General features: G+C 33.6%; 1 protein-coding gene across 11 annotated transcripts in view; it reads left to right on the top strand.

Annotated features, from left to right (window-relative positions):
• The window catches only part of RhoBTB (Rho-related BTB domain containing), a 64,535-nt gene that overhangs the window by 24,175 nt on the left and 24,517 nt on the right, over positions 1-15,843 (top strand). For 7 of the 11 annotated variants that reach the window (XM_085954960.1, XM_085954958.1, XM_085954959.1 and 4 more), the window contains 2 exons: positions 12,966-13,170; positions 15,287-15,390. In XM_085954960.1, the coding sequence (XP_085811086.1) occupies positions 12,991-13,170; positions 15,287-15,390 (284 nt within the window). In that variant the 5' untranslated portion in view covers positions 12,966-12,990. The remainder of the gene's footprint in view (positions 1-12,965; positions 13,171-15,286; positions 15,391-15,843) is intronic. The other 4 variants (XM_085954964.1, XM_085954962.1, XM_085954967.1 and 1 more) reach the window with 1 other exon arrangement.

The raw sequence follows: 15,843 nt of genomic DNA, 5'->3' as shown, positions 1-15,843 counted from the left end.
ACTGAAAGACCCGTGGCACTCATAAATCAGTGCTATTATATGGGCCATCAAACTTTTGCTGTAATATTCCGATGCGACATGTGTAAAAGACAAAACAACGCAGACGACACAAACGGACACTGACAGTCCTACTAATTATCACCGTTAAGCCATGCGAAATCGTTGACCACTTGTGGATGCGACTGCTCGCAATAACTCGTGGGTGAACACCCTTAGTAACTTCAGTAGACTCAAATTGTGAATTGTCTGGGTACGGGGAATGTACCTAGAAAAGTGCGGTATTTCACGGTTAAAGCGTAGAGAAGCTATAAAGTATAAGAAGGGTAAATATGGAAGTCAAGTCAGTGGCACCTACTAGAATATGTTAACCCCGCCCATGTTAAAAATGGATGAAAAAATATTAAGTATAGATATTATTTTAAAATGGACCTCTCTCCAAACTTTTTCTGTGTGCACGCCCGGCGTGAAGGACTGTTCGGACACTACGGAGAAGAACTTGTTGCCAATTTATTCATACTAAAAACGTAATAAGAATAATTTATGAAATGTAAATCGCTATAGGCACATAGTCACAATCCTGTCTTTTTTCAGTATGAGAAAATTGGCCCAAAACATCACAACAATAATATTGTTATGAACACGATTGTATGATGACAAGTACCTACGCAATTTTCATATTTTTTTGTGTATTGTACCTACTATTATGCTACGAGTATTATGAAAATCCTTAATTATATAGAATAGTTGAGATCCTGAATATTAAATGAATCCGTACAACGGTTCAGATGACAAATATTTTTTTAATAAATAGTTAAGAACAATTTTCAAAACAACACATGCCTATTTATGCATGAAACAGGTTTCAAACATATACCTATGTATCTGATTTGTTTGAAAACGTGTAAACATTTTATTCTCAATTTGGAGTAGTATATCTTTTGGAAATGGTGTATAAAACAGGACTCGAAATAGAAAATTTTACCAACCGGTGCGCTCGATAATTTTGCGAAAATATTAACATAATTAAGTATCTAATATTATGTATATTTTATAAAAATTAGTATGTAAGATGTTGTGTTATATGGCCTATCTAGCTAAGATGGTTAAATATTTTTTTTCCACGACGCGGATCGATAATTTTTACGATTCCATTGAACCAGAACGGCGCTCCGGTCTATTTCGAGCCCTGGAAAATGTAATATTTTATTTTCAAATCAAAGATTATAATTTCAATCTTTAAACTTGATTTGCACTCATTTAAATACTAAACACGTCATGTTAATATTTTTTCGGTAAAGTATCATTTGAGAACAATTAATACTAAGTGCATTGTTACGCAATGTTGAAAACAATATCCTCGGCACCTCAATTGCGTTCGGATATTTTTTTCGGATGAAATATGCTAAAGTTAACATTTTAATAAATAATGTGATCAGTGTGCCGTCAAAATTTAATACTTTGTACCTATAAATGGTTGGGAAATATTGGATTTTAGAAGACTCGCCCGTGAAGCGAAAGACGTGTGCTCGAATCCAACTAGATCCAAGGTTTTCATTATTTTTTATCTATTATAATTGCTATGAGGTTTGTTAACTAACGTTTTATTTGTATAATTTTGAATAGGCACATGACCAATAAGTAATAAAAAAAGTAGTTAGGTAGGTACGTCTTGTAAGTAACATAAAAGCTATTATTCGCATTTTGCTTGGTTACCTGCAAAAAATCATGTTGTGACGTAGAATGTTACGCAGCACGTTTTCGATTCACAAAACCTATTTTTACCGCACCTAAAAAAACTTAAAACTTCCGCGAAAAGCGTCATTCGATTTATTATTCACAAATGGAAAATATTCGCGTTTTGCGACATATATTTTTATAAAAAAAAAAGTAATGAAAGTTTTAGTGTAGGCATACCTACACATTTTATTTTGTTTAACTTTTAAGCTATAAATATAATATATCATAAAAATAGCATTTAACAAAATAATAATATGTCGAGGAAAACTGTCGTCCAAAATCTTTGCAATAATATTATACTCTATCTGTAAAAAGATTATAACATGGAAATAGTGTTTCGTCTGTTTATTCGATGATTTTTTTCCGTCATGTCAGTTTTTCGGTTCCCGCCTTGACCCAGTGACGACCCTAGACAAAATGCCGCCCTTAGGCAGTGCCAAAATGCCGCCACATTTTTTTATACAGTATTTTTTATCATCCTTTCATGACTCAGATATCTAAGAATTGTGTTGTATAGATACATTACTAACAAGATATCGGTACCAAGGTACCTATACCTACTACTAAATCTAACTTAAATGCCACCTTCAATAGACAATATTGCGAGTCTACGGTTTCAGATAGGTAAGTACATTTAAAAATACACCTGACATCTTTCATAACTCGCGAGTGACTGTGAAGAACGTGACGTCCAAGGACAACGGAAGTAAGCTAGACACTAGATAAAAAAATAAAGTCTCGTTGACAATTGTACAGTACTTATCTAATTAATAGATATATTTTGTTTCCAACCAGTGAGCTGATTTTTTTAACGGAAAGATATTTCCGTTATTAATAAGTTTAGGTTGCTTCCTATATATACCTAATTATTCTCCTCGATTTGCCGCCCTTTGAGTAACTGCCGCCCCCAAGCGACGCTCAATCTGCCTACCCCCACGGGACGTCACTGCATTGAGCATACTGTAGTGGTGTAGTGTATGCCGTCACGACGTTATAAAAGTGGAGAGACCATCATGTGTTTCACATTTTCCTCAGCGCCACATTTGCAATAAAATTGTTGATCATCATAATATCATCACTTCCTCAAATTGTTCTTGCTTCCGGTTTTTCCGATCCGAATATGGTTTAGCGTCCTCCAAAAAGCGAAGCCTTTCATAAACCCATGCAAAAGCTTTTCCTATTCTGGCAACATCGGAAAGGCTGTGTGAATCTCTCACGACACTCACCATTCCCAAGTGAAAGCAATAACAATTTTGCAATACTTGCTGATTTAAAAGTAAAAGCAAATCTTTGTTTATCGATAATCCGCATGTAAGAACAAATATCACGAAATTATAAGTGATGATTGCAAAACACTACATCTACAATTTAATGTTTGCCGACAGACAGATAGCTTGCATGTAATTTTTATATTGCTTTATAATTATTTCGAATGTGTTTTCTTCACGATATTAAAATATATTTTTTATCAAATGTGGCGAGGGTCGTAAATTAGGTACCTAGTTAGATTTTATAAAAAGGGTCACAATTAGAAAAATGTTGGGAAATAAATAGTTTATAAAAAATCGTAAAAACAGTTCACATTAAAATAATATAATATATAGATTTTATATTGTTTTATTTGATTATTTTTTTATATACCAATACACAACATTCTTAATGTTTAATAATCCATAATTTTTTTGAAACATAAGTAGGTAAGTACATGAAAATTTTAATTATTTTTGCTAATTTTTGTTAAATCAGAAAATCTCCTTCTCCAGATTGCGATGGATGTAGGTTCAAGCTTTAAGTGAGAGAACCGACTAATAAGATATAAATGTGAAGTAAGTCGCCATAATTATATAGATAGACTAAGGTTTTATTGAATGCGCGGTTCGTTTACGTGACAAACTTTAATGCATATTAGATGCAGACGTAAATATTGAACAATATAATAAATTGTACGTGTTTAAGTTTTTTTCCATATTTCTCCTCATTTGAGAATTGAAGCTTGTTACAGCCTCACCCAAAAGGCAACCTAAGTACTTCCCATATGTCAATGCATCTCTCACCAATCATTCTCTTCTTGAACAATGTTATTTTTATTTTTAAAACCACTCCAATTAAAAATATATCGATTTAAAAAAAATATAGGTTTTATCGATCAACATAATATTATTTCTACATATTATCATTACGGCTATACCTCAGTTGAGGCACGGTCTAAAAAGATCGTGGCTAGGCGATGCGCGGATTGCGGGTCGCGGGTGCAAATGACGCATGCCAAACGAAATATAATTTGTCATATAAATCCAACATGCGTCCATTTAATATTCTGTTTATTGTTCTATTAGTAACAATAATAATATATTCATTGACATGTTTTCTTTTTAAAGTAAATGGGTAACGTTTTTAGTCATCTTTACACGATTTAAGAATTAATACCCCCGTCGCCGTCACGAAACTAATTGACGTGTTCCCAGCTCGACGTTCTCTCTCCGAATGGCAGCGAGTCCAAAATTTCGTCGCGCCTATAGTTGAAAATTATTTGCAGTTTCACTGATGTATCGCCTTAAAATCTTAATACCTGTGCATGGAAATGAGGAAATGAAATGCACTTTTCTCTGTTTTTTAAATTTGATTGCAGAGAGATTTGAGAGCAGTTGGCAATCTCCCTGACTCTGGACTAGGGCTATAGTCTAGGACAGCGATGGGAAACCTTTTGATGCTTATGCTTTATGCCAAAATATTCATAATAATCAGTGTCGTGTCAATGGCTAAAATTGGGGGTAAATTATAAATTAGGAACAGCGTTATGTGCCTATTAGTAGCATTGATTGATTATTATGAATTTACGCGTGCCATAGGTTGACGACGACTATATAGCCTATTGGATTTATAAATCTTTTGATAAATATTTAAATAAAAAGTGGAGCATATAGGCCACCACCATGAATTTAATAACTTATTATTATTAGGTATGGTTGGGAGCCATTCGCTTGGACTTATACTCAGCATCCATAAACAATGTGTGTTTTTATCGAAGTTACTGTCTACGACTCCACTGTGGACACAAAATGGACAACAAATATAATGTAGGTACCTACCTACTTATTATACAGTTACAGTACAAAAAATGGAAAATAATACAGTACTATCTGTTTATCATTATTTTTTTACTGTTGGACTTTTTCATAAATAAATAAATTTTCATTACTTACTTACTAATGACAGATAAATAATTTTCACTCAATTTTTTTCTCGTCATCTATCAATTTTTAGACGTATGAGAATATGCCAGGTCTAATTACGTGCACAATCATTTCGTAATCACACTGATATAACATTGTCTATATTTTGACAGCGTTAACAAGGCATACCAACAAAGTCAATCGTAGAAATGACATTAGCAGTTAGCGAGCAAGCACATGTGACGCTAAATATAACGTAAACGGATGAGCAGTCATGATTTGGTTAATGAAACCTGATTTTTGAACATACAGTTGAGGTTTGCATGTTTGCACAACGAATAAAGATACACACATGATCAAATCTTGCAATCAACAATAGCGATGTTGATGGTTTTTGGAATATTAACACGGTGTGGTTTTTTGAGGGATCTACATTATATTATATATATATAATATAATATGACGAGATTGCTTGCAGAACCAAACTGGCATGAAGTGCATTTGGGCGCCTGAATAGTATCTTCAAAAGTGACCTCCCACTGTGTCTTAAGCGTAAAGTGTCCAACCAATGTGTGCTACCAACGTTCACGTATGCATGTGAAACATGGACTCTTAATGTAAGAGAAATTCAAATATTACGAGTAGCAATATGTGGCATGGAAATGTGCATGTTGGGCATAATGCGTAAAGATCACAAAAAAACCAATGGATAAGGAAGCCGACAAGAGTATGCGATATCATAGAGGTCACTAAGCAGATGAAATGGCAATGAGCCTGACATGTCGCTCGGCGAGTAGACAACCGCTGTACAAATACTGTCATACAGTGGTACCCAAAGATGACTATACTCACTTAGATATATTTAGTAGGACCTCTTTTTCACCACATGTCATTGTATTCACAGCCAGAAGGTGTCAATACAAATCATCATTATTTATGGCACTGCAACCCTTGGTGGATGATTGCCTCCTTCAAAAACTTCCTCCATCTTGGACGATTCAGCGCCGACACTCTCCAATTGCTCTGACTGAGCATTTATAAATCTCTCGTGGCACAGTACAGCCATCTCAGTTTCGGCCGTCCGGGTCTTCTCTTGCCATCAGGGGTTGCATACATAGCTCGTCTCGCCGGTATATCCTCCGGCATTCTATGCACGTGGCCGATCCAGCGTAGTCTCTTTCGCCCCCATAAAGTGTGTATAGCAATACAAATATGTGAACTATATTGTGTTCAATCGGTAGGTAATTTACAGATTTTTATGATACTACCTACTTTTTTAGATAGGACCGATCATTATTTAGTGATGCAAAATCACAAAAAATAACTGTAAGTTGGTATGTCATAATAATTGTAGGTACATTATAACAAAATATAAAAACAAAGCGACATCTTGTTTATAGCTATTTCAATGTGCAACTGCCAGAATATTATTTTTTCTATAGCTACCAATTTAACCACGGAATCACAATTGATAGTAATACAAAAAGTTCATATAAATAAATCCTCTAATTTTATTTATTAAAGTGAAAATTCTTTAAATGAAATGAACATATATATAATTATACAGTATAACCCCTATTTTACATTTTTTAAGGGACTGAAAAAAAAACCTAATTGGAGGGAAAATGTAAAAGGGGGGTATTGAAAAAAAGAACATGTTTCTAAAAAAATTACGTTTTATTAAAAAACAACATTCAATTTAAATTTTTATTGAATTTTTTAAAAATTTTTATTTAAAAAATCATGTATATTAGTTTGTTGCATTTTTGTTATGTAATTCTCACCTTACGCCGTTCGAATGTCACGACCCAATCATTGTCAAGCGCGCGTAACTCGCATATTTTGAATATTTCCGATGTAAATCGTGGGAAAGAAAAATGTAAATGCGGGTATTAAATGTACTGAAATACATCAGGACTGAAAAAAATACACGCAATTGCCGGGAAAACGTGAATTCCGGGCACGTAAAAACGAGGTTATACTGTATATATATATATAGGTACATATTATGAAAGATTAAATGGTAAAGAAACTTGTGTTATTAATTGTATTACAAACATTACAACATAATACATGTGTAATAACTAAAAACAAAATTTATTGTAAACAAGATAATAATTAGTTTATTGTTCAGTTTGACCTTAGTCACTATGAAACTAAGAACATACCTATTGATAAAGATTGTACCTGCAGCAGGTGTTCTCAAGAGTTTAATAAAGTTCTATTTCTTTTCTTTTTGCCGGTCATGCCTCTCGCTCATACCACTATGAATGTAGGCAGAAACATATTGATAATACGTCCATGGCCTATAGGCTAGGATCTTTGACAGGCCCCTCTATCTATCGCTAAGGATAAAGGCAGTGTGACGCTCTACAGTAGCGTTTTCCAAATGGTGTACGCGGTAAAATTAATGTGTATATTTAGTGTTTTTTTGTATATTTTAATAAATCCATTTGAATTATGGAGTTGTCGAGTATCGATATACAATTAAAAATTTTATTGTATATCCACATAATTTTAAATAATAACATCATTGAAGGAAAATAGCGCCGCAGGAGACTTTTTTTTACTATTAAAGCAAATTTGTGATGTGTGTTTATCTCACTTATCTGGTCGACTTACCTCGCCGGGCCCCCAGGCTAGAGCCCTGTCAGCACCACCTTTGTGGGGGTCATAAATACGTCACACCAAAGAACATTCAATAATTAAAACTGACAATCTACAAAAATATTACATCAAATACTTGTCATTTGTAGCTCCCTTCCAACCCACTAAAAACAAAAATATGTGACTGTAAAACGTTTAAATCTGCAGAAAATTAAAAAAAGTTTTATCATGCGTGAGGTTGGTGGTGCGACTTGTTAAAAGTGAGATGACTTCAGCGTGATTTTTATACATGTATGCACTCTTTTTTACCGTGCCTAACTGTGATCTCGCATGTAGGCATGTGACGTGATAATAATGGTTTCTAACCAATGAATCCATAATGTTATGCATTGATCATTTTTTGTATAAATATTCATTTATTTACAGCATGGCAGAAAACACCATGAAGCCATATAGCATTATCAGGTGTAAAAGTTATTATGTGCAATGTTAAACGATTGCACTTAATGAGTTTTATCTCTAATACGAAGATTATTGTATGAATAAATACAAATAATATTTAAGTAAAACAATAAGTCCCCCTCAAGGAATAGTGGTGAGGGGTAAAATGTACAGGATGGGATTAGAAAATAGTTAGAGGAGACAGCAATAAAACAATAATTATATTCAAATAAACATTACTGTCAAGTACTCTACCTATATCTATTTTAATTGAAATAATTGAGTGGACACCCAAAATATGTAATAATATAGTGAACATGAATCATTATATGAAAATTTATTAGGTATACTTATCCACAGGTAATATTAGTTGGTAAGATCTACTGTTGAAAAAGAACCTCTTGTCCACATGTTAAAACTGTGAACTAACAATCTCCTTTAGTAGAGCTAATTCTAACTTATGTTTTTCAAATGAGGAATGCCCCCAAATTTATCATTTGGGTGGTGTACGGATCTGTCAATTAACGTAATATGAAGTTTGTTATAATAAAAATATGTCAAAAAAATCAGGAGTGATGTTAGAATTATTATTAGTAAGCTTTTGCTATATTGCGAAGAAGAAGAGGAGTCGCATCTAAAGGAAGAGCATGCGTTGCCGCCACGACAGGTACGTCACTAGATGTCTTCTACATGCGACTACCTACAGAGACTTCCTTTTATCGCCGATTTCTTGTTGTCAGACAATATCTGATATGTTTCATGCTGTCAATAATAAACTTTACTTTGAGAAACACTGATTAGAAAATGTTACACTTTACTTAGGTAGGTACTATTTGCTTATCTAAACTTTTTGTGAGCATTACAAAATTATATTTTTAGTAGGTAGCTACTTATACTAAACAAAATATGCTTATAAGTACCTAAATATTTATAGAAACTAGTTATAACAAGATGCAACTACTTCAATAATAATAAAATAACTCATCATTTTTGACATTTTTTAAATGTTTACAGTAGGTACGAGGGTGGGTCAATAATTCCTTAGAAAAAAGCATTAAAACAGTTTTTATTTTTGTATTTTTTTTTTATTTCTCAACATAATCTCCTTGGAGCTCAATAAACTTGGTTAGACGTTTCTCAATTTTTTTTAAACCGTCAGAAAAATAAGTTTTCGGAAGGTCCTCAAAATAAGCATTTGTCCGATCGATGACTTTTTCATTTGAAAAAAAACGTTGTCCACTTAGCCATTTTTTTAAGTTTGGGAAAAGAAAAAAGTCACTGGGGGCTAAATCTGGCGAATACGGTGGGTGGTCGACCAATTCGAACTTCAATTCTTCAATTTTAGCCATTGATCGTAAACATGTGTGAACACGGGCATTGTCCTGATGAAAGAGGATTTTTTTCCTGTTTAAATGAGGCCGTTTTTCTTCAATTTCGTTTTTTATCTGGTCCAATAAAGATGCATAATAATCCCCTGTTATTGTTTTTCCTTTTTTCAAATAGTCAACGAAAATAATTCCACGTGCATCCCAAAATACAGTAGCCATAACCTTACCAGCTGATTTTACGGTTTTCGCCTTCTTTGGACATGGTTCGCCTTTCGCAATCCACTGCTTTGACTGTTCTTTCGTCTCGGGAGTATAGTGGTGTATTCATGTTTCATCTACAGTCACAAAGCGACGAAAAAATTCATCCGGATTGCGTTGCATGAGCGACAATAGGGCTTTAGAGGCCACCACCCTATTGCGTTTATTGTCGACTGTGAGCAAACGCGGCACCCATCTTGCAGAAACTTTTTTCATGCCCAATTTGTCATGTAAAATAGAAATGACGCTACCTTTTAAGATCCCTGTAACCTCAATTATCTCACTCAACTTTAATCTTCGGTCACTTAACACCATATCGTGGATTTTATTGATCATTTCTGGTGTAGTCACCTCTACAGGACGTCCTGAGCGTGGTTCATCCTTTGTTGATGTACGACCACGTTTAAATTCATTTAACCAGTTATAAATAGTTGCAAGTGAAGGAGAAGATATGCCGTGAACTAAATCCAACTCATTTTTTATTTCCTTTGCTGTTAACCCTTTTATATTAAAATGTTTAATAACAGCTCTAAACTCAATTTTCTCCATTTTTGTAAACAAGCAAATTTTTTTTTTAAATGTACGAAAATAAAAAACAACAACCCGACCAATCTGATTGAAACTTCGCAGCATACTGAATCGGTACTGCCGCTGCATGAAAACAAACCGCTTACAGTACTAGTCGCGCCACCTGTCGGCTTTTCTAAGGACTTATTGACCCACCCTCGTACATAAAACAAAAAGTAATGTTTTTAAATATCTATCTAAATATTTCCACATTTAACTAGTTACAGTAATTGTTTATTCAGTTGTTTTGAATATATTGTATTTTTGAGAATTTTATTACACTGTTCCCATGCCATCTTATGTTTTTTTATGGCATCTGTTTGTCGACAGTGTCACTAATGAAATTGGTAAAATGACAAATAATTACAGTACTAAATTTAATCACATTTTATCATGAGTATCTGAATTGAATTAAGCTACATATTAGGAAAAAGTACACAGACCGAAGAGACAATATTGTATGAAGCAGTGGCGGAGGGTGGAGGTAGGCTGTTAAGATCCGACATAAATAGTGCATAGAATACTTTGTCATTCAAACATATTTGTTTTCATTGAACTAAGACTACAATGTGTAGATAGTGTTTGTTAGTTTTTAAAATTCAATTAAACCCTGCCTAATTCAAGCCATGGTAGATAATAGTCAAAAATGTTTGTTTATCTATAAAATATCTAAAATTATGTCATTAAACCATACATAATTTTAGATATTTTATAGATAGAAGAATATTTTTTATCTCTAAAGGTTTGGTTTAGGCAGAGCTTCACGAATTTTGTAAATCTAACCACGGCATCTGTAATGTGCATTTTTATTTCAACAAAAACAAATGAATACGACTGAAAAAGTGTGCACTATTTTTGTTGGATCGCCCATTGCATACGTAAACTATTATGGTATGGTTAGGCAGGGTTTAATTGAATTTTAAAAACTAACCAGCACCATCTGCAAATTGTATTTTTAGTTCAATGAAAACAAATAAGTATGATTGACAAAGTTTAGTATGCATTATTTATATCGAATCTAAACAGCCTACCTCCACCCTTTGCTTGTGGTATGAAGCAACATTTTAGTTCATACAGTAATTACAAATGGTACGGAATATGAAGTGTCTATTTTCAAAAACCTATATGTCCGTAATTCAATGTGTTTCGACCGTCATTAGTTTGTGGATTATATTTTCAGTTTAGGACAATGGCCAAACTGGCAAACCCTTTATATACTTATGGCTTATAATGTAGTGGGGTCTCAGATTAAAATCCTGGGTCGCAAATACACAAATTATTTTTCAATTTGTGTTTGGAGTCAGAGTATGGACCTAATACGTTGAGCAATTGGCTGACATCCATTTCTCATTAAAAAATCTGTTAATACAACCTTCACCATGTGGAGGCCCATATGATCCTCTCGGGATCGAACATGGTGAAGTAAGTAAACCCTTTTTGCCCAATTTGCAATAAATATAAGCATGATAAAATTGAACATATCTATCTGCATTAAATTTATTTGTATTATTTTGGTTGGAAAAAACGGAACATTAGAAATAGAAGCCTACTTGTTGTCTACTATAATAATGAAATATTATAAGAATAGAGTAAGTAAGTAAGTATATAAAATGATAAGAAAAGTACCATGAATGCAAAAGATAAAAATTATCTATTTCTGTTCAAGTGTGTAAATATTTTTTACTATACATTGTTATGACAAAAACATGTGATGTAAATATTTCATGAAAGCTTTGCAAAATAAATCTAACAGCACAGGCAGCTCTGTCCTACTATCAGTGGCGAAGGGTGGAGGTAGGCTGTTAAGATCCGCCATAAATAGTGCACATTAAACTTTTTCAGACATACATATTTGTTTTCATTGAAATAAGACTACAATTTACAGATAATGTTGGTTAGATTTAAAAAAATCAATTAAACCCTGAAAAACCAAGCCATAATAGATAATAGTCAAAAAATACACGTCTATCTATAAAATATCTAAAATTATGCAATTAAATCATACATAACTTTGAGCATTTTATAGATAGAATAATATTTTTTATTTATTATAGTTTGATTTACGCAGGACTTAATGAATTAAAAAAATGAACCAACAATATGTGTAATATGTAGTTTTAATCCAACGAAAACAAATAACTATGAGTGAAAAATTGTGCACAATTTTGTCGTATTGCCCAAATTAGACCAAATCTATTATGGTTTCGTTTAGGCAGAGTTTAATTGATTTTTAAAAACTAACTAACACCATCTGTAAATTGTAGTCTTAATTCAATAAAAACAAATACATATGACTAACATAGCTTAGTGTGCACTATTTATAGCGAATCTTAACAGCCTACCTCCACCCTTCGCCACTGCCTACTATACATGTTGTGAAGTTATACAATAATAAACAACATTTCACTAATATGTAGGTACATTAATATATATGGTCACTGTTTAAATATTTATAATAAAATGGTCTACGGAATTATATTATTAACTCATCCACATATAATGTTGATTTTCACCTGCGAACTGTTTGAATGAATGAATTTTTCTTATTTAAATATAAGTTAAAGGTCCATACCGCACTGTCACTGGCAATCAGGTTGACAGCAACCACGAGGCAGAAGAAATGAAATCAACATTTCTGTATGTGGTTGTGGCAACCAGTAATACTTTCTAGTTGTTGGTAGCCATAAACTATCGGCGATACCGACCATAGACAATAAGCATAAATAAAAATATTCAAAAGATTCAACTGATTATGATAAATAGACAAAGAGTCGTAATTGAATCTTTCTGTCATAGTCCTGACTCTTTAGAATAACTAAAAATGTGCCTAATATTCCTTTGTCCATTGTTTCAGGATGCTGTTATAAAACAATGGAATTATGGATAACGAGCAGCCTCACCAGGAGCTCGTGAAGTGTGTGGTGGTGGGAGACACAGCCGTCGGCAAGACAAGACTCATCTGCGCCCGCGCCTGCAACAAGCACGTCTCTCTCTCCCAGTTACTCACGACGCATGTCCCCACTGTTTGGGCTATCGACCAGTACAGGATCTACAAAGATGTGAGTTCATGTATTTTATTTACTTGTTTGTCAGCTGTCTCTCTCTCTCTCTCTCTCTCAACTATTACTCTACTATTTTTGTTTCTTTGCCAGTCTTCGACACATATTTCTGCTAAACTTTAGTATCTCAAGTAGTGGAAATTTAGGTCCCTACGACAGAGTCAAATTATAGGAATGGTTACAACATGTACAAGACACATTCTGCAATTTTTCAGACATACAGTACATGAAAATGTTGTCCACACCATGGTTTTTGGTAGCTTTCAGGGAATGCAAACCAAAGGGAAAGCATTTGCACGCTAGAGTGACCAAGTGAATCTTGCTGTTACTAGGGGCAGTCTTCATTCTGCCCTGAGAGAATCAGAGGATCATAAGGGGTGTCTCAAGTCTCGGTCGCTCAAAAAGATGGTTGCATTTTAGAGTAGTCACGATAGTCCACAACTGAGAATAGAATATGGTGGTAAAAATCATGCAGCGATAGTCCTGTCTTCTAGTAATAAGATCTACCTATCTCCATTTAAAAATTTGGCTATATATATATGATCTGTATTCTAATCCATTAATTTGGTTTGCGATTTTAGTGAAATACGCTTAACATGCATGTTTTCATACCAGCCTGCAATTCTCTGAGTTTTATAACAAATTTATATGAATTTTTTGAATGAAGTAGGCATCATGATCTTAAATCTTTACATGAAATAATTGAAGATTGACGGCACTATTGACAATTACAAGAATAAATTACCCATACTTTGATAGCCAAATATAATATGGTTTTCGTTAAAAAGATCAATTAAAAAAAGAAATCTGTTATATACTGAGCGCCTCAAAACTTATGTATTTATATGCTATACAGTATACACCTTGAAAGTGTCTCTTTAGAAGACAAAAGTATGTGATAATCAGAAAGAAACAGTCACATATAGAAACATGTATAACAAAGAAAACATTATTATCTAAACAATCACACAATGTTAGTGTAAAATGTAAATATTATAAATAACAAGAAAGAAGTTGAAGCAGTTAGGTGACAGTAGGTAGGGTTGGTTTTTTTTTTAAGATTCAATTTTATGACATTAATTTCATTATAATTGCTAACTTCACATGGGTGCCAGCTAAATGGATAGTCCCTTGATTAATACTATTTCAGCGCTCGGAATGGAGCGGAACGCACCAGAGCGCTGCTCCAGTTCGTGGGATTTCCGAAGATGGCGTTCCTGTTGATAAAAATCTCGAAAATGGCGTACCGGTTCATAAAATATCCGACTTCCAGCGAGTAAAATCGATATAGTAAAAAAATATAGTAAAATCCTCAAGCGTCTTACTTAATATTATAAACATTCCGGTTCTTAAATCTTTTTTTTTAATATACGTGAAGGATAATAATATTTTCTTAAAATACAGAAGAGCGGCATTTTCAGTTTATTTAAGGGGCAGCATATGTCCTAGGGACGCTCCTCATTGTGTTATTACTAAATCAACATATGAAATCAAATCAATCAAAATAAATACATTATTAATTATAAGTAAAAATACAGTGACATCCCGTGGGGGTAGATTTTACATATGCAGAAAATAGAGACAAAAAAGAAAATAAATATATATTTCGTAAAAACGCATTGCATTTTCACCTGCGAAGCTGATAAACGTTGCCTGTCCATGTGCATTTTTATTTGCTATTTGCATTTTATCCTTCCATGGTAGGTAGTTTAGGTATCTATAGTTATAACAAAAATTCTGGCAGACGTAATTTTTTGGAAAATTATCGAGCGCTCCGGTTCGTAAAATTTTCTATTTCGAGCACTGTACTATTTCTTTCTTCGAGTACTGCGCTCAAAATGGAAAATTTTACGAACCGGAGCGCTCGATAATTTTATTAAAATATTAAGGTTGTTATCTAATTGTACCTATATGTATTTTTTAAAAATAAGTCTGTTAGATTTTTTATTATATGACATATCTAGCTCAGGCGGTCAAATTAATATTCCACGAGACGGAGCGATAGTTTTGGAGATTTTATGAACCGGAACGGCGCTCCGGTGCGTTCCGGTCCATTTCGAGCCCTGTACTATTTACTCAATGAGATGTTTAGAACTTACACTTTTGTATTCCACAGGTGTTAGAGAGATCTTGGGAAGTAGTTGATGGCGTTAATGTATCCTTACGGCTCTGGGACACGTTTGGAGATCATGACAAGGACAGGAGGTTCGCTTACGGCAGGTTAGAAAATCCAAATATCTTAGGGTAATTAAATTAAGTGGTTGTTATATTAAGAATGAGTGAAACCTCTCTAATGATTAGTACTATGAGACACTTTAAAATACTTTTTACTTCAGTCACTTATTGCTAACCAAATGTATTATAAAAGATGGTGTATAAAACAAACAAAAGGCTTTTCATAATGAGACAGAATATTCTGCTGCAATTTCATCTGTATTTCACACTCAATTACATTTACACTGCCTACACAAAAATAATCAAAGAAGTTATATACAAAAATCTCCTCCATTGAGATGGAGCCATTGTATGTACGTATATGGAAGTGAAGCTGATGCATAATATGGACATGAGCTCCAATGATTAAACGGCGAATACTTCAGTTACCTGAGTTTTGCAGACGACATTGTTGTCTGTGATTGCAAACATCCAGAAGACCTTCAGAACTGGATGCAG

Source organism: Rhyacophila brunnea, unplaced genomic scaffold (genome assembly GCF_057557595.1).
Source record: "Rhyacophila brunnea isolate RB1 unplaced genomic scaffold, BYU_Rbru_1.0 scaffold_4, whole genome shotgun sequence".
Classification (NCBI taxonomy): domain Eukaryota; kingdom Metazoa; phylum Arthropoda; class Insecta; order Trichoptera; family Rhyacophilidae; genus Rhyacophila; species Rhyacophila brunnea.
Note: the sequence above shows the minus strand (reverse complement) of the source record. Positions and strands in the feature narration are given on the sequence as shown.